The following is a 25,165-nucleotide window of genomic DNA, read 5'->3' on the forward strand; positions in this document are numbered from 1 at the left end:
TCAAATAACTTAAATTATTAGATCCAAATACCATTAAATTGCTCCACTAACTAAAAAATCTTCATGTAAAAGCTGGACATTTACTCATTAGATTATAACATTATTTTACCTTTTTAGTAATAAAAAGGCTAGGGTACATCAGACTTACAGTACTGATAATTTACAACCCTTGAACATGAATGGTTTACTCCTTCATTTTTAAACAATATTATTAACTATGTGATCAAGACGTGACTGTAAATCACAAACAATTAAATAGCTGATTCATGTTGTCATTGCAACAAAAATACAACCCATATTTTACAAAATCAGGGTATTTACCTTATTTAGCAGTATTTATCTAGGGAGGCGACTGACAGCTAAGTTTGTTTGCACCATCTGGGATAGATGTAGGTAATTTGGTAGAGGTAGCATTTTCAACAAGATGGGAGGAAGGGTGGCAGAAACCTGGTATTGTCATTAGCCCAATTCTTAACATAAGTCCAAAGGAGTCTTAAAATTTAACGCCTCATCCGATGGAAAAAGTACTCCACTCTAAGTGCTCTTGACATAGCATCCCAGCATAGGAGTGTTGTGGATACTACTAAAAAAAACCCCCCACCTATGGGATTCGAACCCAGGGCCTAAGGGTGGGATGCCAGTAGATTATCCACCACAACACTATCCTGATCCCCTGCTTTCTTAAGCACTTCCAACACCACCAATTCAAGGGCAAATTCTCACGATGGGAGTGTTAAAGTGTGATCATTATTTGTAGGGATCGGGATGGTGCGGTGACTAACATACAGGCTTCCCACTGAGGGGGCCTGGGTTCAAATCCTGGGGATAACAAATATTTTCCAGCGGTATCCCAATCCCTACTCAAGTTGGTTTGTGGGGAGCACTTTGAGTGAGCACGACATCCGTCGGATGGGACATTAAACTGCGGATGACTAGGCGCCTTTCGACAAGAGTAGGGTAATGCCAATGCCGGGTTTCTCTCCACCCTTCATCCTTTGCCATCCATCCCAAATGGCATAAATAACCTTAGCTGTCGGTCGTCTCTCATAAAAACTACTACTACTAATTATTTGCTATTGATTTGTTATTTTCATAAGTTTGGAAGGCACGAAACAAACCTTGAGTAGCATGTTGTTACCACCCGAATTCCTGGTGTTTTCCCCGCCAGGAGATGGTCCAGGACCTCCGCCGATCGGCGGCATCCGGGAGATGTTACCCCTGCGCCCGTCCTCCCTCCCGCTCCCGTCATCCTCCTCGTCCTCCTGGTTGAGGAGACCCTTGAGGATCTGGTGGCGGTTGCGACTCGCAGGGGACGCCGTTGACGACCCCTCCGAGATGTCCTCCATCTCGTCGTCCGTCCCGTGGCGCTTGGTCAGCAGGTTCCTGAGGCGCGCCGACTCCGCGGGGTGCGGCAGCTGCATGGGAAGAGAGGGCGGCGGGAGGTTCGCCCGCCCCCGACCCACCTCTGGGTCTCGAGGGGAAGACTCCTCGCTCACCCCGTAGCTCGGGGTCCTCGGCATCTGCGGCTGTTGCGTCGCCTGCTGCTGCAAGTCCCCCATCGGGCTGAACGGGAAGGAGCTGCCGAATGGCGAGGAGGACGCGGGGCTCGGCCTCATGCCGCCCGAGTATGGGTCCAGGGGGCTCGGGCAGATGCCGCCCGCGCCGCTGGGGCTGAAGGCCGTGGTCACGTTGGGCGGTGGGCCCGGGGTGGAGGCGGGGGTCAGGGAGCGCACAGAGTCGGGCCTCGGGGGGTGGTGGGTGTCGCTGCCCATCCCCCAAGAAGAGGGCGGCGTGGGGGGGTGCCTCCGAGAGGCGGAATCGGCCGAGGCGGTGGTCGTCGAGGGCCCGTCGGGGCTGCTGTCAGGGCCGATCACGTCCCACGAGGAAGAGGTGGGGAAGAAGTCTCCCAGTCCCGGGAATTCACTGAGTCCGTAGTCGTTGGGGTTGAGTGGGAAAGGTCCGGGGGAGGGGGAGGGGTCGTGGGTTATCTGACCGTTCATGCTACCCCCTGCGCCCTGGGGGGACTGAAGGAGGCCACCCACCGAAGCATTGTTGCTTCCACTGTTACATGTACTTTGCTGGCCAACTGAGGGAGGGAGTGAACGGGGAGAATTCCCGGGAGCGGTCAAAGCACTGTTGTCACTGTTCGTGTTGGCCAGTTCCTGGTCCCTGAGGAAATAAATCGCAAACCATGATGATACACCCGAAAAGATGGCATGCTTTCTCTGGGGATGGGGGTGAGAGGATAAATGTTCTCACTCTGCCGTACTGTGCTTAAAAGTAACAATTTCTTCAATACAATTATTTTTTTAAATACAACAGAGCCAGATCAGGGGAGCTGCAATGAGGTTATTTTTAAAGAATTAAAAGCTTGGGAACTAATGTGCAAAAATCACAGACTTGAAAATCATTATTTGTCTATCTATTGAAGGGTGCCCAGAAATAACGCAAGATTTGGCAGAAAACTATGAAAATATATCATTAAGTGAATCAATGAATAATGAAATGGTAATTTATATGGAAACAGCATTTAATTTTCATTGTTCTGATAACTAACATCATTTCAAAATGTAAAGAGTTCATCAAAAATGAAATAAATGTTGAATGCTTTACATGATTGCATAAAAAAGGATCATAAAGTTCAAAAAATGAAAAATCAAGTTCAATCATTTAATTAAGGAGCTAAATGTAGAAACCAGTTTTATCTAAACCTTTGGTCGACAAAACTTTTATTGATGAAAATTCAACAGATGAAGTCTCAAACCATTATTAAGTGGATGTTTGCAAAATATTAGAAAATTCTCCCTCAATTCAAATTTCACAAAAAGCAGCAGTTCATTGAACAGATGTTATTTGAAATTTATTATCACTGATAAAACACCTAAATATTTTCAATAGTTTCCTACCAGTACTAATAGTTTCCCAGCCTTCACTTTTCAGACGAAAGATATCTGGCATCCGAAATAAATGAACACCACATTGGACTTCATAAGAGACATCAATGCATCACAATAGTTGATTCAATGATTGACAATTTCACTTCATAACTGCGCAAGTTTTTAAAATTATTCTCAATGAAATCAGTGACCGGTTTTAATGAGAGTCAAAAATGTATTCCTTTCTAAATAACGTTAACACTTCTAATGAGAGCATTACACTAAAGAAATATTATGATATGACAGCTGGCCTACGAAGGAAAGCAAAACATTTCAGTGCCAATGACTGCTTATGCAGCCATCAAAGAGCAAAAGTTTCCCTAGAAAGTCATACTTACTTACAGAAATGAAAATATTGGCATTTACTACACAAAAAATTAATTTTAAAGGATTAACCCAGACAAATTCGTAACCGTACGCTTGTGGCCCAATAGTCCTCCTAGCTGGAGGAAAAAATGCTTATCAAGTGGTAATAATTTCAAGTTGAACTCCTGAGGAACTTGTGAAAATCAATGCGCAACCTACCCAATGATTGAATGGGTGGCCATGATGAAATCCTGCTCGTGAGGCGCCAAAGAAGATGATGACCCCCCGCCACCTCCGGCAGACTTGAACAGCTTTGACTTAGTCTGCACATGGAGATACCGGTCAGGTCCCGTGACGCGCAGGCGATACATACCACTCGTACTGTGGCCATTGACAAGTGTCTCCTTAAAGTGTGCAGCCAGCTTGCTCTGGTCCTGCTGATGGCAGAGCTCTTGCACGACAAGGCCCATTAGATCCTAGACAAAAGAAAAAACATATTTCGGTCACCTCACAGACACCTTTGCTTCGCTGACGAAAATGTCTGAGGTGTGAGAAATGGAACAAAGGAGAGATGGTGAAACACAAAAAAAAAAAAAAAACACGAGAAGAGAACACATCATCAGGCATGAAACTACTGAGTGTTAAAGGGAAGAAGAGTACACACAACTTATTGGCGAGAGCAATGACACAAACCTTGTTTAGGTACTGAGAGTAAGTCGAGGAGACACCGCTAGTGTCTACCCCAATAATTCGACCATTCGTATCCAGCTTCATTGTGAACTGTTCCACTATGGGTGCTCCTGATGCACCACCAATTTGACCCGGACCACCGAGGGCCAGGGGCGGATGTCCCAGAGTCGGAGGTTGCTTCTCGTTGAGGGGCACCCTTCGTGCAACGCACATCAAACACGGTCCAACTTCACTCGACTCTGAGGTCACTTCTCCACCACTGCCGGCACTACCACTGCTACCACCTTCTTCTGATTTTTCACTTGGATAAGGGAATAGCATAGACGAGATCTGAAAATGCACAAGAGGGAACACCACACCTGAATGAGACTGAAAGCAGCCAATACTGGGCACAGCAATATTAAACAATCACACTCATGCAAAGGAAACGCAGAAAATCGTTCAACTTACAGGAAAAATACAAGATTAAAATTAGATAGCATTTGCTGATTATAAAAGCTGTTGTTTGCTGATTATTTGCCGATTACATGCTAAAGCTATGTTACAGAACAATACATTATGTTAGGCAAGTTCTCAATCAATGATTTTTGCAGCAAACAAGTCCTACTTGGCTTTTAAGACGGACCAATTTTATGAGATTTTACAATCGACTATTGCAACATCAAATATTGATACACAATTTTCAAAATATATAAAAACATTCCCCATGCTTGAGAAGAGAATTATCACAAAAAATGAAAGTGGTCTTTCTCATTTTTACAAACCAAATTCTGTGCTACATTTTTCTAAAAAAAGGTCTTCTGATCGTCCAAACAACCCCACGTCTCACAACAAGACTTCAGGTGTTAGTCTTAACACATTGTGATATCTAAATTAATATAAATCTTATATTTTTTTCATTTTCAGTAATTAAAATTTTTCAAAGAACTGCTTGAGATGCTGCGACAGTTGCTTTATGAAGTAATCTTCTAATGTGCATTAAAATGCTGAAATCTCAAGGAATGAAAATCCCGGTCAAGGTGAATGATATTTACACTTTATGATTTCAGCATTTCAATCAAAATTATGCTCACAATTACAGAAATATTAAGTGTCAGGTGCACATTAAAATCTACAAGTCACAAAATACATTATTGCTTCCTTAACATGAAATCTTATTATTATCAAAGTGAATTTCGTGCAATATTATTAAAGCATCCTTTACCTTATCACAAGAGCCGAAACAACAATAATAAAACTTTATGGAAACAGAAAGATGAAAGCATTTCAAAAGAGAAAAACTTTTGACTATACTTCTACTTCCATCAATTAAATTACCATTAAAAAAGCTAAAACTTATGAGATATGTAAAATCAAGAAGAATTCAATTATTTCCAACAATAACTTTAATTTTAGTCACAGGTTTCCTTTATCATTATATTCACAACTATAGTTTTGGTATCAGTATAAATAATTCACAAAATAACAACATGCATGCATAAATAATATCAACATGTCTTCAGAAAAATGACACTCGAACTTCATTAATCACAAAAGTGGTGATGCAATGGAAATAATAAAACCTAAATATGTTTCAGTTAATTATGGCTGTGTAACAATCACAAAAGACAAATTAACTTAAAAGTGCTTCACGCTGGGAAGAACCAATGCAGAGGATATGGCCAAAATAAATAAATTCAATAGTACCCCACAGTTGCAAAAATGCATTTTTTTGCCCGTGCATAACCTGACACTTGCCTGCATATTTTCATACTTTGACACCCTTTGTTGCTTCTCCTCCATCGTCTCCTCCCGATCGTCGGGAGGCTTGACTAGCAGTCTACAGTTGAAGCTGCGGCTGCGGGAATGCTGCTGAGGCTCATTTGTCCATCCTGAAAGAATGTCAGGTCCACCAGTTCAACAAAATGTTAGTCGACAACAGAAGTCTGAAATCACCCATTTTTTTCCAGGATTATATTATATTCCAACATTAATACTCACTACCAACAAACAATAATAAATATTCCAGAATACAAGAATCTTACCTAATGGCATGGGCAGAAGGCTGGCACTGAACCTTGCATGATCGCCATGGTGGATTATGTTATAAATACTCTTTCCAAGTACCTCGTCACGGGTATATCGGATGAACTGACAGACGTTCTCTGTCACAAATTCTACTTTCCCCTCTGTGTTAACCACAAAGAGAAAGCCCTCTAGGGCCTGTGTGGATAAAAAAAAAGGAATGACAGCAAAATCAATTAAGGTAAACAATGCTACATAGGCTGGAAACTCATACAACTTAAACGAAATATTATCCAACTTAGTTTATTAATTATAATAAGAAATCTGAATGGGTGGGGGGTGCAATAAACCACCACGAATCAGGGACAGTGTGAAGCTGTCCTAATTGTGATACCATGAAATTGTCTTTAATTCTATCATCCATATTTCAAGGTTTGAAAAAATTACTTAGTATTTCATTCATGAGAAATTCCTACACACATAATGTGCATTTAAAAGGAAAATATAAGGCAACGTGGGATTTTACCACCATCATTAGGGACAGTTACCACAAAAATTTGCTGAATGGTGGAATTGAAATATGAGCAAATGAAAATGGTTATTAAAACTAATCCAACTCTCCCACCATTCTGTAATATATAATTTGGTGAAATGTTATCAGCAACCTGCGTACAAGTATGTCTCACACAAAGTTTTTTTGCAGTTAACAGACTCTTGTGCTTGTAATAAAATGACAATGAAAATGTCATGAACATTTTCACTATTATCAGTCATGTATAATAATAAAAATTACTACAAACGATTAAAATACTTATTAAACCTTAGTTTACCACAGTAATAATCCTGCAGGTTGGTTTTGATAGGTGAGAACTGATATCACTCTGATTAATTAAAGTCCAGAGGTGTGTGAGATTAACACACAATAGGAGCAATCAGGGGGCTAATTTCTTTCCCTGTATGACCATTTGGTTTCCTGAAAAAGTTCCAGTTACCACAAAATTTCAAAAACCTAGATTTTAAGTCGGGGTAATTCAAAGGCACAAACCCATTATTTGTGGACTCTCTGGCTCCAACCACCAGGCCAAATAGACTATTTTTACTGGATTTCAAGTTTTACAGAAGAGCTAGATTTTCTTGAAAATTAACAGTATACATGACCTATGTTTTCAATTTAAGTTTTAATATTCATTAAATTAAAGGAGAATGTGTAGTTACAGCTGGAAAACTTTAATAATTATGTTACTAATTGGATGAAAAAGTAACTCCAATATAAATAAAATTTCTAATGAAATAAGAAATATATCAAATCCAATCTCTCAACTTACAGATTTGTCATAGCAACAAAACAAATTACTAAGGTAGGATGATAGTCAGCTTTGGATGAACCCTGACTAATATTACATGAGGCCTCAATCTCATAAAGAACTTGGCACCCTCAGTCATTATCACTGAAATATGGCCTGCTTAAGAGATACTACATTAACATTTAAAATAGTAGTCACCACCATAATTATAACTAAAATGGCAGTGTATTTAATGTTTTGGATGACATGCATATACTTTCAGTCTGTTGCATTGGCTGGTTTGACAGTGAAAGGAACAGGTGATGGAAAAATTTAAAAAAACTGATTCACAATTTCGGACGGGCACAGTCCACAACCAAGATTTATATGGATTGACTGTCTAAATAGGTAAAATTCTACCATAAATTCACCACAAATATCCTAAAAATTCTAAACTCACTAAAATACATTTCATCTTATTATATACTCAACCAGGGAATAAACCAGAGAATTTGATGAGGTGCCAAAATGTCATCGATAAAAATAAACCAGTCAAAAGCAATAGCATAAACTTAAACCTGTGTGATAATAAAAATAGTGGTTTAAATTAACTGTTGTAAGCAGCTGGCACCATGACAGAGGGATGTGCTCACTTTGGATTGAAGCTGATCACTGAAAGCCTTGAAACCAGTCTTCCAGCAGACACAGTGCAATCACTTTGGTGATAAGAGTATCAATACCACTGGTAGCACAAAAATATCTAGCTACAAAGGATTAAGGACATTCCTCATATTTGCAAAATTTTTCTGCACACATATATGCATGAAAATACCAGAAATATCCCACCCACCCCAAGAAGATTAACTCAATTTCATTATGTAGACGGAAAATATGTCTCATTACGTAACAAACTCAAAATGACTCCCTTAACTCCACATGTGGAGAAAATTTTAGATGAATGAAAAAATTTACACAAAATGAACATTTGACAGGAATTGCAATGAAAATAATTTTTAAAAAATTCTTGGAAGAATAATTGTGAAGTAATGCCACTTGTTAGACATATTTCTACTAGAATCTTTAAATTACTTTCCTTGATGGAACCATCATGATACAATACCACAATCTATCAACCATATTCAAAAATTAGTTTCTCCTACAAAGTTTCAGAATATATAATCAACTAAAGAAAGAGCAGCTTGATTGGTTTTAAGGCTTTAGGATCAGGAATTCAAGTGCTACAAATAGAGTTACTAGAGATGAAACCAGTCATAAGATTTGCATAAACTGTCACATCTATAAAGTTACATGCATTAAACTTATTCATTACCAATTACTCTAGTCCATAGCTGGAATCTTCACATAAACCTCATCTAGAAAATTAAACATGCAATAATGCTACATCATAAAACATTCAACAGAGACGACTTAAAAAATAAATCTAATTTCCCTTCTTCCCAAATCCTTTAATCACAGTCGCCATCAGCTTAATCTTGACACATCTCACTGCTTGCAGTTCACATACTTCATTCATGCAGAATGGCACTTCGGTATATTTCCTGATATGCATTTGCTTACATCGAAGTCTTGTGTTTGCAACACGGAAAGTCAACTCATTCACATGCGGACTGCTCTCACAACAAGAAACGCCCAATCTTACTACGCATGCCAAGTGCGAATTACCTCAAGAAGTAGTGGCCCAAAGACTTCATTCGCTAGGATGGTTGGCTTGGAGGAAGACACCTCCCCCTGCTGAACAGCATCGCTGCTTGAACCCCCCTCCTGTTGCTTTATGCGACGGATCTGTCGGAAGAGGTGACATGCGATGTAACAGCAAGAAAAGTCATGGCCACGAACAAGAGCGAAGAAAAAAATCAACATTAAAGAGAGTGAACCATGAAATGGACCAATGAATAATAATGTATGCAAGGGTGCATCGATTGCTCACGCCACATTGCAATACTCTTTCTAAAGGGGTTATCAAAAAAAAAATTTTTTAAGAGAAAGATACAAGAGAGATATGAATGGAAGCGAGATGGTAAAGAAACAATATGGGGAGGGGGGGAACGCTGTACAACCTTGAACATATCGTTACCTGATTGACTGTCTCTTGGAGGATGGCGCACTTGTCCGGCTTGACGGAGAGCGAGCTCATTTCAGCAAAGCTGGCAGAAATCAACTCGGCCAGCTCTTCTATGTACACGTTTTCCTGCTCCCTGCGGCGCTTCTCATTAAGGCACTTGTTCCTGCAAACATAATTGAAAATCAAAGCTTGGAAGGGCCCATTCCTCCCTTGAACATTCGCCCTTTACAAAGTAACCACAAAACTCAAGCATTGGTTTTGAAATACAGGAAACGGACCAAACTACAAAAGTTCTACAATAATACAGTTCTTAATTTCATGCATGGGAATGGGTAAAATTAAAACTACAAGACCACACCAGATACGGCTATTAAATCTGAATTTAAACATCTCACTTTTCTGTATTATGTGCTATTCTACCAGTTAAGGTAGGTTTTTGGTTAGACACAGTCTATACAAATGTACAACGATACATATACTTGGCACGCATAACAAAACACAATCTGACATCCCACTTTGCAGTAAGTCCCTCTTCAATTCTGCATACGTACTTCCTCCCTCCCATTCTGTCCAACGTGCCCTATCCTACCCTTCCTCATTTGCCTAACATTCTCCCCTCTATCACAGTCTTCAAAATCCCATTCCCATTTAATTTATTCCACCAATTTATTCCTGATTCTATAAATGCCCCACCCAAAGTTCATTCCTATCTCCAGTTCTTACCGTATCTCTTTAACCATTTTCAACACAGAAAAATTTAAAAGCACAAATAAATGCCTTTCCATAGTAATTTTTAAATTTGATACTCGGGGAATGGAATCGATTACAGGGAACATTTTCAGCCATAGCCAGGGGCATTCAAAATCCCACCACATTGAGATTTCACAGGGCCATACAATTGATGTAATGAGTATGTATTGTCAAAAGAGGGTCAATAACAAGAATTGCTGCATTTTCCAAAAACAGGAATCGTATGAACTATTATTGATTTCTGCGACATTTTAATATTGGTAAATCAATGTGGAATTGAAGAGGCGCTTATTGTAGAGTTTTGATGCCAGATTTTGTTTTGTTAAGAGAGACACCAGTTAACTACAGATAATAAAAATAATAAATACGAATATCAAATCTGAAATGGAGTATTCCTCTTTCAACCCACTAATCCAGAAGTGCATTTCTCTAGACTTGTCCTACAGGATCTAATTGCCATTGTTTGGCAAGATATCCTTCAGTGGCAGGTAAATATCAGACCCAATAATATTCTTGAATAATTTATAGCTTCCTGTATCAAAGATTTTCATTTAATGGTTTTCAAGTGTAAAATGTATGCTAGTCATGATGTAGCTACATGTTTTACAGCACATTTAAGTTTTCATATTGAAAAACAACTACATTGACTTTGCTTTGAAATGTTAAGATCATTCGTTATGTCTTATCATTTCTCTGAGAAAAATTGAAACATTCTAGCCAATTGTATGACTTCATTTTCATCCAGAATTTTACATTTACATTGTTACATCAATGGAGCCACAATACTCAAAAAAACCATCCCACCTTCTGAACACTATCACTAAGTCTTAAGTAGAACATAGATTAAGGGTACTCACAATTGCGCCTGTGGTTTAGTGTCTGTTTTTTTACGTTTCTTGGTGACTCCCCCAGTAACTGCACTCATCTTGACCCAAGGAGGGTCCTCCAAGTCATATGGGCCAAGCCTGAAATGAAAGGAAATAGGACATGAATATTTTGCTCACCATTATCAGATAAATGACACACAACTTCGAGCGACACATGCCCATTTGAAAAAGATACACCAATAGAGGTAGTGCCAATTACACATTTCATACATTAGATTCCATCCAGAAAAATGCCACATGAAATGACTACGGAAATAAAGAGATTGTCGATAGGATATTCTAATTACACTACACCTTTTTCGAATCCATTATTTTTTTAGCAAATTCATTTCCTTTTATACAAAAATTGTACATTTATTTCGACATTTACCAGCTTTGATATTTGTTGGAAGGATTACCATCATATCAAACCAGAATTTTCCATCCTAAGGTTTATTTGAGAGATTACCATCATGCTAAAACCACCTGGTAACCGTAAAACCAATAAACAATCCACTAATGGCACTTTCTCTTTAATTAACAAGCACACTTGTCACCAAAACAGGAGTATTTTGATTACCTGCTGAATCAATAAACTCTATTCCCAGACCAACTGGTGTAAATCCCAGCAGAAATCCCCACGCAACAAAATAACCTGCAGGCATAGGTTTCCAAGAAAAAAATTGAGACGATAAAATAAAGCCCAATTCGTGCGAATTTTATTTTAATTATTAAGGGCAGTTGTGACGTTTACGAACGGGAAACATGACACAACAAAAACGACCCCTATGTTACCTGTCTGCTCCCATAAGCGTGCCTACAATAAAAAAATGAAAAGCACCTGGTTTTAAGCCAGATCAACCTTCCCCGTTTGCGTTCGCCAAAGGCGTCAATAGCACGACCTGAATTAATTCAGATAGGAGACCATGAGGGCGGTAATTGCTTCGCGTCAAAAGGAATCGTATCGATGCGGTGACGCCGGAATGGAGACTTGCAACGGCGGATGTTTAATTCGCCGCGGAGAAGGTGGCTGTCGGTCGAATGATTAGTAATGCACCATCTCGCAAACGCCCTTCGATAATCCATCCATAAAGCGCTATGCACCGCGGACATTTTTCAGTCTGTCCGGGAGCTCGCGCAAAGCGCTCGGGTAAATGGATAAGCGCATTACATTAAATTTATGCACAAAGCTCCGGGATTATTCACGCAGTTCGGGTTCCTCCTGTCTCCTCGTAGGGGATTAGAACGACAATTAGGGGAAGCTGATCGACAAAATTTGCAATTTCCTTGAGGATATAGCCCAGGACCGAAAGCAACCATCCACATCCCATCCCTGGTGTCCTAATTCACTTCCTACGATTGCATTTTTCCGTTACGTTCATCGTCCCAACTTGCGGCCTCGGGGTCAGGCCGGGGTGTTAATATCACCTTCTCCTGATCTAGACAATCTCCCGATTCCAAACCCACAATGGAGGAAAATACTCGCAAACACGCCATCGGAAAGCGACTCGCTCAGCTTCTTGAAACAACCCAAGTGATGAGAGGGGGGATGATGATCTCACTGTGAAAATGGAAATATCAGCGCAGGTTTTAGGAACAAAAAACAACCACCTAATGACGCGGGGGGGAGGGGGAGGTGGTACAGAGGATAACGATTAAAAATAATTACGCGCCGCTTACATCGACCGCCGTTTGCACCAGCCAATTCAAGAACCCGCTTTCCGAAGGACCCACCATGAGCTGGGGAAGATTCGCCCGTTCTCTTATGGAGCCGTCAGGGAAGTCCTCTCTCAAGACGACGGCCCGACCGATTCCAAGACTTCACACTCAATTGAAGAACCCAAGTTGGTCAGAACACGAAAAATCATCTTCTCTTGTCACCTCAGTAATGTGAGGGCGTGAAGACGAGACCATAAATGAGATGCGCACACGGGGACCCAGTGTACCGACAAGCAATGCATCAAATCATTACCGATATCTACAAGAAAAGGCGAGTCGCGATTTGACCGCGGGAAGAACAATCGTTAACAACTCCACTGACCGATAAGCGACCCCGTCCAGAAACAAAGACGTAAAAGTCACCATTCTGATTTCGCGTGCTTTCATTGCTTCGTCCGAGGTTAGGTGGGGATCGGATTGGCTCAGTGGCTACAGGACTAGCCAACGACTGACAGTTAGAATCTCGGAAGTAGCAGATGGTTTTTCCACGGGCATCCCGTTCACCACTTTGGGTGCTATGAAGAAAGAGCACCTCGAGTGGAGTACGATGTCCGACGGATGAGCGTTAAACTTTCTGAACCTTGGCACCTTTCTTCATTTGAGCATGCTTATTCCGACGCCAAGTTTTTCTCCAACCTTCTTCCTCCACTACCATGAAATTCCGACCCCTTCCAAATTACCCACCCATCCCTAATGGCGCAAATGACCTTAGATTCGGCCTCCTCCCCCTAATGACTAATAAACTACCACTCCCATACGCAAGCAATCTTTTCTCTCTAAATATGCTGTCCGGATGCCCAGGCTTATAACCTTAACTCAAAATCCGAAGGTCACCTAGGTCAACCCCAGTGACAAATATCGTAAATAAATGTTTTCATATGCGATAACAGCTGCTGTCTAATAAACATAAAGAGAAAAGATTATATCATATTTAATCAAGTGACTCTTCGAAATGGCCCTTGACTACTCTTAATTATATTTCGCAGCGACAAAAACGATATGCATGGATACTTTTAATCCGAATTTCATCCCTTTGTCAAAGCACTAACGGATCGGCTGGTCGACAATCTGGATTAAGGTCACAAAACGTAAATAAACAACAGAATTCGATTTCAGTCTTAACATCATTTAATTTGACACCATAGTCCATGAGCGTTTGATTTCGATACATGATGTAGAGAAAGACAAATGGAAAAAACCAGCACCATGGGAGTGCTGCTGAAAAACTTGACCACTCCCAAAAGGAGACAAAAATGAAGGGAGGAAATCCAAAAAATGTCGTCCCAGTTTCCACCCTGACTCGCCTCCAATTCACTAACGCGTCAGCCACGGAATTAGGCGTCAAACAGCAGCGATGTCAATCGGTGATAAAACGCCTCCCCAACACTTATGTAACTCAGCAGCACGAGTACCAATAACAACATAAGAAATTGAAGAGGATATAAAAAAAGGCGGGCCGAAAATTAAAACTGATCCTCCCAAACAATCGACAGTGAAGTTTTGGGTTCGCACCCAAATGAACGATCGGGACGACGCCGGACTCATGAGGGCAATGAAAACCAAATTAAGAGACGCATGGGAGGGAGAGAGAGAAAAAAAAACAAATGAATTCGGCAAGCGCAAATTTCCGAAAGAGCGACCCAATGCGTAAAAGAGCAACGCAACGAAACGTGTACTAGGTGGGGAATGCAAACTGCATTGGCCGTCCGTTGTGCGCGCCGAGTGCCGTCCGCACGAAAGAGGCGTACGTAACCGAGTCCCACGCTCTGCGGACGGGATGCGCGAGGTGAGGAGAGGGGGGATTGGGACTGACCGCCACAAGACGCCCTTCCCAAGCGAAGAGCACCGCGTGAAGACTCAAAACACTGAGCGCAACATTTCGACTTGGCTGACAAAATAAATACAAAGCAATCAACAACCTGTAGCAATAATAAACGGGATCAGGATTTTTCAATGACGAATTATGTGGATACACGATAGTCCACCGGCCGAGATAGGCTTCTTCTGATGGACACGGACGACCTATATGGGCTGCTAAACTTGTAAATCCCCTCTAATTACAATAGATTAAAACCATTCTTCCATATCGATGGTCGCGCCAGAGTAGTTTTAAACGGATGCGAACCCGGAATATTAAATTTCCCGACCAGGATATTTTGTTCCCGAATGCCCAACCATTTTTCTCTCCAAATCATGTCCACACCCGCGTTCTGTTTTTTAGAGAGCTTCGCTGAGTTCACACCCTAAACTATACAGCATGGAGTAAACATTATTTGCTCTCTATTGCTCCATTATTATTGTTTTCGTCAGTGTTTTTAAACCTACGCCATCACGTGCGGTCATAAGAGGTCTAACCATTGGTGTGTCACGGGGTGGACCTTGTTAAAAATAAAATCCCACCGTTTCGGCACGATGTGATTCGGCGACGGACGCAATGCCCAGACGGACTGGACAAAAATGGCGCAAGACCGCAGACTAAAGAATTTCACGCATGCAAGCGCGGATAATATTCAATTTCGTTCCCCCCCCCCTAGATCCTCCCCTCGTGGCAAACACGAAAATAAAATAAAAACACAAGTCTGGTTTGCATCCTCCCGGGAATTGAAAAAGACCACCATCCCCCTGACTGGAACGAAGTCACTCAGTTCCCAGGGCATCAGTTTACCGCAGACACACGTAAACACACACGTGTTATATTCGCAAAAATTCGCAAACGACAAAGTGCTGATTCGCTCGAAAACAGTTTACCCGCTGCAGTCCCCCTCCCCAGGGAAGGGGCCAGGGGGGGGAGGGGAAGGGCAAAACCTTCTGAAGCATGCCGAAGGCCTACCCGAAAACTTTTGGATTCGGCGCTCGCCAACGGCGATAACGCGCTTCGTGGGACACGGGAGAGGCCGTTCTTTTGTTTCGGCGAAAGACAAAAGAGGGGACAAGAGCGCGGGCGTGCGCAACGCGCCCGTACAATGATCGCGAAAACGGTTTAATGGACGGGCCATAATGACATTTGGCCGTACTCCGCCGTGTGACCAAGTAACTGACCGGTAATTACGGTAGCGGTGTTATTTCCGCTCAAAAGGATTCCCCGCTCTTGGATGAACTGCACGACGGGGCCCGCGGGTGGGAGGCAGGGGGGGGGTGGAGGAATGGGGGCGGGTTGTGGTGGTGGGGGAGGGCGGCGGACAATTTGAGATCGATATCGTCCCTTCCCAACCGAGTGACAGCGGCGTACACCGGGGAGGGGGACGGGCGAGAGAGAGCATCGCGCCGAAAAGAAATCCGTCAAAAAGGACGAAATGGACAGAAAGGACCCGAATAGCGACGGGAGGCTATGCTAGTCGTGTACCACGCAGAAAATCGGGAGAAAATCGCTCGCTTTCAAGCTACCTTTCCAGGTCTCCCAATAGTAACAACGTGGTTTACGCACCTCCACCACTGCTATGTACATGTACCTCAAGAAGTGAAGGACGACCCGCTGAGATATGGACCGATTCTCTAGAGAATCAGTAATCTCTTCCAAAAGAAAATGGTTTGATTGGTAGTTATCAGGGAAAACGACCGATGATGCGATCATTTGATCGATTTAAGAGAGAGATTCAGGTAATTTGGTAAAGGTAAGATTTTCAGGGAATAGCGGAACGGTGGAGAGAAACCTTTCACCGTTATTTTCCTTCTAATAGTATAATTACCGGTCTACTTAGTAACCTACAAGTAGTAGTATCATAACGAAATACACAAAGGGGTATCACACAATCGAACGCCCCTTCAGAAGGCGTACTCCACTTCAAAGATGCTCACTCAACATTTTCCTTGACATCGGACTTCTGACAATGACATAATATTAGGAACAATTAGAAACACCCAATCCCTAGGCGGAGGAAAAAATTCCAGAGTACGGAACCCCTGAAAATATCTGCCACCGTCAGGATTCGTACCCTGGCCCTAGGAGGTGGAAAAACTGCACACCGACCTGATATCCACAACATTTTAGTTTTAGGCCATGATCATCGTAGGTTTAATAGCGAACTGAATTAGTTAGGCACTTGGGGTGCAAACACTCGGCCGACTCCCGAGGTGAATTAGGCCTGCGGGAGGACACGCTTAAAAGTACTCTACTCGACGTGATCACGCATTTCGAATATAACACACGGTATTTATACCTATACTTTGAGTGAAAACGACGAAGGAGAGCAATTGCCGACGTGGAAGGACTTACGACCAGGGGGAGGCGACGTCTCCCGCTCGGCGGGCCTCCTTTCGAACCCCTCCGGCGAATGATTCCTCGACCTTGGGACACTTCGTCGTCTCCTCCCATTCCCCCCGCCCTCCCCCGTCATACAGTGGAACTTTCACGGGGTGACGTAACGCAGAAGAGGAGCGTATTCCACCCAGGGGTATAGAAGGGCAGCCGACGCATCCGACAGCCTTCTCCCCCTCTCATTTTCCTTTACCTCTTCTCATTCCCCCGCGAGACTCCACTCTAAGACTAGTGTTTCCCAACATCCTTCCCTGATCATGCCCCACCTCAACGCCTCAATGATTTTGATGTCACACTACCCCACTCCCCCCGCGTCCATAATAGCGAAGCAAGTCCTGAACAAGTGTAATACAAAGTATGGGCTTCATATAAAAGAGGCGATACACTCCGCATACACTCAAAGGCTAATTAATTAAGAACGAACTTAAATTTATTGTTCGCATCATTTACAATGCACATATTTCATTTTGCGCTATAATGTGCAATAATGCAAGTCGTGCAAGTTTCATTGACTTTGACTCTACCACTGCGAAGCACTGAACGTGTCAAAACTTGCTATGGATGAGGATCACGCAATACTGGTGCCAAAATCATTGAGACTTGCACCGCATACACATTTACACATCCAGCTGGCAATAAAACATTAAATTTTCACGCGCCTACAAATGTGAATTAAAATTTTTTACGTCAACGGTTATCTTTTTACTATATCAGGGATGAGGTGTCGAGGGCAGCATTATTCTCCAAATTGGTCCCCCACAACGCAGGGCGTGACGCAAAAGCAAAAACACCCAAGGTGTTCGATCGATGACTCGGGCGCTTATTGAGACAAAGAAGGCCCGAGCACGCTGAGTGACCATCCACGACGAATCCCTTTAATTTAAATGTCCATCATTGGTCGGAACAAACTTCGGTAAGGAATAATTATCGAAAACCCGAAATGGAAGCGAAACTAGAGACATTTTCTAATGGCGGAAACATTTCGCGGAGAGTATCACGTATAGAAGGTGGCGGATACGTTCTCGCCCGCGTCATCTCGACAAATGAAAGGCATTTAGGTGCATTTCCACGATTTTATTTGTCTCCCAGAGGTTTGGCAAGCTGAAGGCAAAAAGAACCCACATGTGCGCGCTTGCGTCTCCATAGAAGGGCGTAAGGGAGGGAGGGGGGTTCGGCACGCGAAACGGGGGTGTGGGGGGGGGGGAGGTAGAGTGCGGAGGAGGAGTGGGGAAGGCACCGCTGGTTTTCGGTGTGGGCACGGCGTATGAATCAATACGGGAGGAAGGGGCAGGGTCGCGCGCGCCCACCCCTCCTACAAGCCCTCCCGGCTAACCAACCCATCCTCCTCCTGCACCCCACATCGATTATTGCGGGAGGTGGACGGGAGGGAAAAGAAATAGGGAAAGAAGGGTTGGGCGAGGGGATAAAGCGGTAAGAAATCCGCACACTTATAACAATGATAATAATAAAAGAATTAATAAAATTTATCATTAGGTGAGAGAGTTCATTAGGTGGCATAGATTTTACAGATTTCCATTTATGTTTTCTTTCTTTTTTCCATTGTGTGACAACGGGACATTTCCTATCCCAACAATTATTACCACTTTCTGAAGGCTGCCGGTATTGTTTTTAGGTTTCGTCTACTAATTTAGTAGACGTTCGCTTATTTCTTCCAATGAATACTCAAAATATTTCTGGGAATGTAATGTTTTTTTCTTTGCTCGCACGAAATCTCTGCTAATGGTGATCGTTTCTTCTCCATGAGTTTAACGCACGTAATTTTTCATCGCATTATTTGATACGAATTTTCTTTAACCACCAGCCTTTCATGTACCGAACGACACTCCTCGCGAACAGACCATGCCTGGTTGTGGATGCACCCCCTGTCACATACCACTCAGATGGGTTTCATAATAGCACGTAGACGCAGAGGTACAATGACATATCTGAACCAGCAAATCATTTGAAAATTCGGAATTGAAGATATCGATGCTCACACAAACATGTCATTTTAAACAACTTCCTAACAATGTCGGACTGGGGGTTGTTCATTGGGCTGCTACGAGAGGGGCGATTGGCGTTCTCTTGCTCGATGGGGGGAAGGAGGGAGGGGGTGAGAGAGTAATCTGCGACGATAGGAGTCGTCCTACGTGTGGGAATGAAATTTAAGGCCGGGACGTGTTTGACGGTGCGCCCGAGAGTAAGCATAGAATCCGCCCGCCAAGGGGAACGAAACGATGCTCGTTTCACGAGTCTCTCACCGGAGGCGGTGGGGGAGGATCATTCACTTCGGTGAAATGGACAAGTAGGTCTTTAAGCTTGGTACGGGAGGGGGGTACGGTGGGTTGTTGGGAGTGATTCGAGGAGAGCAGTACAAGCGGTGACGTCAGTGATTGCAGTGACGAAAACGATGATGCCACACAATAATTAACCACGGTTGTTTAAGTGGAAAGTAAAAATCAATTTCCGCGTGTTAAAATTTGAATAAACCACGAGACATGGACCATTCTTTTCTGGATGAATCGCTCCGCCCAAAAAATATATTTTTCTGCGCAAGCAAATAAATTAAATGGTATAGACAGGCAAAATCATGCTGAAGACTGTGAGAGAAGGAAGTTTTACGCAGTGAATTTGGGGTAGGCAAGGTACAAGGAGGAATATAACAAGTGTTTTGAACGCCATGAAGGGAAGTGGTGGATAGTTAAAGGGAGCTGAAGAATAGTATCTTGTGTTGCAGGCTGTAGTAGCATTGTGTAGTGCGGGGCGGATCTTTAGAAAAAGAAGGTCGGGGCGTTTATTTCTCCTTTCGAGGGACGGCGATTCTGTGCAGCTGTTGCACTGGGTCCATCGAAAACCGCTGAAACGAACGCAGGTGGTGCGTATTCCCATAACCTTTAGAAAAGAATCTTTTTACGGTCTCATTTCCGACGTTTTACGCTACACTAGCTTTACTTGAACAACAACATCATAAGGCTCATTTTGAACTAAACGAGGCGCTCTTTGTTTACACATGAAGCTCTCATTTAACTTGCACATATCAGAGAACGCATCCACATGTTTTCTTTATCCTCAAAATTTGATTACAAAGGATTGACACACACACCCACACATAAATTTAGGATTGGGAGTGCTGTTGATGAAAAATAAATAACAATATAGCCGTCGTTGATTACGATCGCCCCGAACTCGAGCCCATAAAAAATTCCCGACCCTGGATTGAGTTGGAGGTGTTCTATGGACTGTAATTAGGCCTCACGTCGCCACCCGGAGCTCGGGATCTTGTCACGAGTGAGCCGTGATCTAACTGTGCTGTATATTTCGGCACAGGGAATACTACTTTAGTTTATATGACTCTTCATCCTCGAGCACAGTCTGAATTACTCGTCATTATTATGATTTTCAATTTGACGATGAACTCATTTCATCTAGCATGACATCCTTCGGCGGGGGAGGGGGGAAGACTAATCACGTCACATTCCACTTCACTTGTGATCACACAAACATTACCCTTGAAAACACTACGGCTGATTTCATTGATCAACGCACAGAACTCGCTCCATTCTTTGCCCTAAAGCGTAAGAGAGAGAGAGAGAGAGAGAGAGAGAGAGAGAGAGAGAGAGAGAGACTCACTTTTGAGTGCTTTGGAGGGGGTGGTTAAGGGAGGCGGAGGCAGTAATTGTATCCAGGTAGCCAGCGGTTTCGCGGAAAGATTTTTCGCGCACCGAATAAATTAATTACGAATAAATAAGAAATTCATAAGGTAAAACAACTTCGGGACTTGATGAAATAAGCGAATAATGAATGTCTCATTCGACTGCCACGGGCATATTCGAGTTTAATTCAACATCTGCGAATTACTACTAATTTTCCGGTTCGGCTTCGGGATATTACGAGATGAGGGGACATGACCTGGCCTCTCCGAAAGCAGGGGTAGGGGCGACGAACGGATCACCTGGAAATCACATTTATAAAACAACCGGCGGACCTTCACCTCTGAACCACCAGCAACTGTTAATTCCAGACGTCCACTAACGTTTCACCCAAAATTGAGGGTGGATGCACAAAACCCGAGCGCTTCGCAAACGAGGAAGTGATACGTAAAAGCATTTCGCGTGGATTGTGGGACAATATCGAGAAATGAACAGGCATAGAGAGGAGTATACGGGGAGAGGGCATTTTGAAGCACCGTAAGGACAATGAGAGCCAGATGGACCATGCAAACCGTGAAACGTAAGGGATTATTGACAAAAAGAAAAGAGTTCTCAGTTGCATGCGCACAATTCAGTAGTTAAGACACGAGTTCCGTCGCGATTGAGTCATAAAAATTAAATTTACTTGAACGCTATGAAATATAAATTGGTCAAACGCAACAATTACTACATGACGCACACAGGAAAATGTGTTGCGAGTTTCTGTACATAAGCTAGCATGTATTCAAGTGAATTTATGCACTAGTAATTCTGCAATTATGGCTGGTACCCGAACATCCCCCGACTAACGTCATTGCGGCGGATTGCGGGGTTTAGTGTAGACGTAGATAATTAATGGTATTCTACCCTTTAAGACAGGTTTTCGATGAACTCAAATCATTGCTACATTTCTTAGTTTTACCTAACGAGACACAACTTGACACCCCTCACTACACGATACCCTCACACTGATACCCTCCGCCCCTACCACGTCGAGCACTTCCCCGTTTGTTTTCCTTTCCTTGTCTTGTAGCACCCAATAATTCGCATTGTATATCTTTTCCTCGCATTCTCAATGTAGAGGATTCCACATATTGGACTCGCGACTGTAGACATATTGAATTCGCTAGAATGATAGCGGGGATGTGGGGGAGATAGCAGGGAAGGTCACACGGGGGGAGAATGTCGTACTCCAAGCAAAGACAGAAGTGCTGCGGGCGTAAGTACAAGGGAGTCGGCATTGGGAAGGGAAGATTGGATGGGTTGCACCCAACCAATCTTCGGATTGAAATTCCGACGGTGATGAAAAGTAAATGATGCGTTCACACTCCTCTTGTCACCTATCTATCTCGAAAGAGAGAATCAGAGAAACATGTCTCAAACATGTCTCAAAAGATGTCCCGACGCGACAAAGATATCGAAGTATTTTGCGAAGGGTATTGTGAGGAAAAAGGGAGACAGGAGGGATGATTGTTACTGAATACCGGGAAAGAGGCGGGGGAAGAGAAAGAGAGAAGAAGAAGATATTGACGATAGGAAACCATTCTCGTGAATCTCGAATGTCCAGGCGACCACAATGGACCGGCGGCGGAGGGCCACGCTGCCGCAAGCGCTCAAAGCTGAGGGAATTAATTCGAAATCGATGGCGGTGCGGAATGGGTCGGGAGGAATGATGAGGGGTGGGTGAGAGAGGAAGGCCAAGGAACCATACACGCCGAAAGGGGGATAAAGAGCGAGATAGTGTCGGGGAGACGCGGCGAAGAGAACCGACGGTGAACTGCGGAAGATCAATCTTACGACTACCGGTGATGATGAAAATAGCAATGCCGACTCAGAGACGGCAGACACATACACACACACACACTCGCGCGCCCACGAACGACCGAGTGGGCGGAGATGAACGACGATGGTTCGTTCACTCGACAGTCGATGATGCACGTGGCCGACTTGGTCTCACGTGCCCGTCCCGCGAGAAAATCTCACTCAAGGGCCCTCTCTACCATGTACGTACGTACAAGTCCGATTGGCTCTGCGTTGCATAGAACGCCCAGGCGTCTTTCATTTATCTGTTTTTTTTTCGCTTTGTCTGGAAGCGCCGCACGATTCGTGGATTCATATGGAGACGAGGAACAGAGAGAGAGAGATGGAGAGGGGGACTGTTTCGATGGAATTTTTCAATACCAACTGGGGAAATGAAACAATACGCACAAACTTGATCGTTCGAGACACGACAGGAGGTAACGAAGCGGAAATGACTCGGGAAGAGAACTGCGGCGACTCCAATAGCGAAAACTGCTAATAAGTCACCTCATTATCACGAATCGAAGTTTTTCAAGTTACAAGAAACTAACCGCGCGCCCACGTCTCGCACTTGTCACGAGCACAAGAAAAAATACTTATGAACGATAAGGGGAGCTTAGGTTAAGTTCCTGGCTTCACGTCTTAATTAAGCGAGTGGCCGCACGAACGCGTGCTGAGACATATATTTCTGGTCACAAAAAAATGAAAGAGGCCGAAGAGCAATCGCTAAGGGTGAGAACAAGATGCCGACTGGTGACGAACTCCCCTCAGGATGAAGTAGGAAATAACCGCAGAATTTCATTTGCGCCCTCACGGGGAGATAGACCGATGGATTCTCGAGAAATTTAAAGATTACACAGAGCGCGGAAGAACGTGTATATTTTAAAGAAAAAAAACATAACATCGAGGGTGAACCACTGGCGGAAGTTCATTTCGCTGCGAATTTCACCCGTCAATCCCTCAAAAAGATTGCAAAAGGTGGCTCGAAGGATTAAAACAGTTACATCACACGCGACATCCATGGTTGTCTCAAACCTACCGGGAAAATGTGCCGGAAAATTTACCGAAGCCGCGCGCGACACCCTTCCGTATTTTCCGAGATACTTACGAACTACCACCTCGCGCGCGTCATAATTTCGGGTGGAACGATGGATGAGGATCCCAGCGAGTATTATAGGCAAAGGGATTAGGGATGGAGTGGGGAAAGAGAGATGGAGAGAGAGGGGAGTTAATCAAATCGCACATGATGCAACACGAGATCCGTGGGCAGGAGAACCGTCCATCGCCCGCCTCATTTCCTCCCTCCTCCGACAGACCGTCGGGTGGAAATGGCAGTGATAAGCTACGGCTGTCGACGACAGAAATTCCTTTTTAAGTGGCCGGCGCGAGCACGCCGGACTTCCCCATTTGTTTACTCTCCGTTCGATGGAGCACCACCTAACCTGCAACTCTTCGCTCCCGCTGGGCGATACATCGTTTCGACACATTCCGTTCTGACGAAATGACTTTTCAGAAAAAAAATACAAATATTTTTTTTCCCCTGAAACATCTTTCGCACACATTTTTTTCGGATCGGGTACTCTTCTACAAGCCTTCATGCGCACATGCCCTTTTTAACGGTTCGTGTTCCCCATTCTCGTCGACTTAGCTACGATGTCGATGGAAGCAGGACTGGGTATTGAGAAATGGCTCTGTGCGAGCAGTCTAGGTATCGGACGGTCCCTTTAAACCAATACACACCTCCGGGGAGAGTTACGAAAAATTTCGGACGCAATAAGAAAACTTTTTACCAAATGCTTTTAACTTTTCATACTTCCTAATCTTCAATCTATCTAATTTCGACAAGTTCCAACACACCGCATCCCCCGATATCTCTAACATCCACTTCTTAAGCCTCCTGTAACTTTCCTCTCCTCTTTCAAATCGTATAAAAAAATAAAGAGTTCCCATTTACCCTCGAATGCTGCCATCCCAACCAACACTCACTCCAAACCATATCCAACCCTTTTCAGTACCAGGTTTCTGAACCACGAAATTCCGCGGTCTATACATTTTATTATTCACTCCATGACCCAAGGCCCCAGGCATCATTTCCCTTCTCTAAACATGGTTCATTAGCTATTTCAATTCTGTTCCAGGCTATTGCTTTCATCACCGTTCAAAATATTGCCCATGCACTTGGAACACTCATGTACTCATAATTCATTGCTCACCTACCTAAAATATTAACGCAGTTCCTCTCAAAACGGGCCTAAATCCTATTTTCGTCCAACCATTATTATTGGTATACTATCATTTAAGGTAGGCGTTGGATGGGTACAGCCAACACAACGGTAGATGTATATTCCCATTCCCTTGTCTCTTCTAAAAAAACACAACCGACATCCGCCACAAAAATACACTACACTCAGGCGGTACAACAAGCCCCTCTTCGATTACACGCATTTCCTTCCTCCCTTCATTCCGTCCAAAGACCTCTAACTATCTATCTAATATGCCTTCTCCTTCCTCGTTTACCTAACATTCTCCCCTCTATCACACAGTCTTCAACATCTCATCGCCTATGAAAACTCTCTGCATCCATCTTTCCTGCCTCCTTTGGATTAAATAGTCTATCTTTAACTTATGTTGTCCTATTACTGAAAAGCACGAAGTAATTCTTCCCACGATGGCTCAACAACTTCGACCATTTCCGTCGAAGTATTGCCCATATGCCTGGATTGGTCCAACATTCGCCTCAACTAACCCCTCCTACTTTTTTGTTATACGTATCCGGAAATGCAA

General features: G+C 43.3%; 1 protein-coding gene across 1 annotated transcript in view; it reads right to left on the minus strand.

Moving 5' to 3' along the window:
• Positions 1 to 25,165, minus strand: part of tai (basic helix-loop-helix family member taiman) — a 316,899-nt gene that overhangs the window by 34,895 nt on the left and 256,839 nt on the right. Inside the window, exons 2-9 of the mRNA XM_071598061.1 lie at positions 10,910 to 11,017; positions 9,315 to 9,465; positions 8,903 to 9,022; positions 5,957 to 6,134; positions 5,670 to 5,803; positions 3,936 to 4,262; positions 3,462 to 3,718; positions 1,119 to 2,169 (exon numbers count right to left, since the gene is read on the minus strand). Of these exons, the coding sequence (XP_071454162.1) occupies positions 1,119 to 2,169; positions 3,462 to 3,718; positions 3,936 to 4,262; positions 5,670 to 5,803; positions 5,957 to 6,134; positions 8,903 to 9,022; positions 9,315 to 9,465; positions 10,910 to 11,017 (2,326 nt within the window). The remainder of the gene's footprint in view (positions 1 to 1,118; positions 2,170 to 3,461; positions 3,719 to 3,935; positions 4,263 to 5,669; positions 5,804 to 5,956; positions 6,135 to 8,902; positions 9,023 to 9,314; positions 9,466 to 10,909; positions 11,018 to 25,165) is intronic.

Source organism: Hetaerina americana, unplaced genomic scaffold (assembly GCF_022747635.1).
Source record: "Hetaerina americana unplaced genomic scaffold, ioHetAmer1.1.p SCAF_9, whole genome shotgun sequence".
NCBI classification, from domain to species: domain Eukaryota; kingdom Metazoa; phylum Arthropoda; class Insecta; order Odonata; family Calopterygidae; genus Hetaerina; species Hetaerina americana.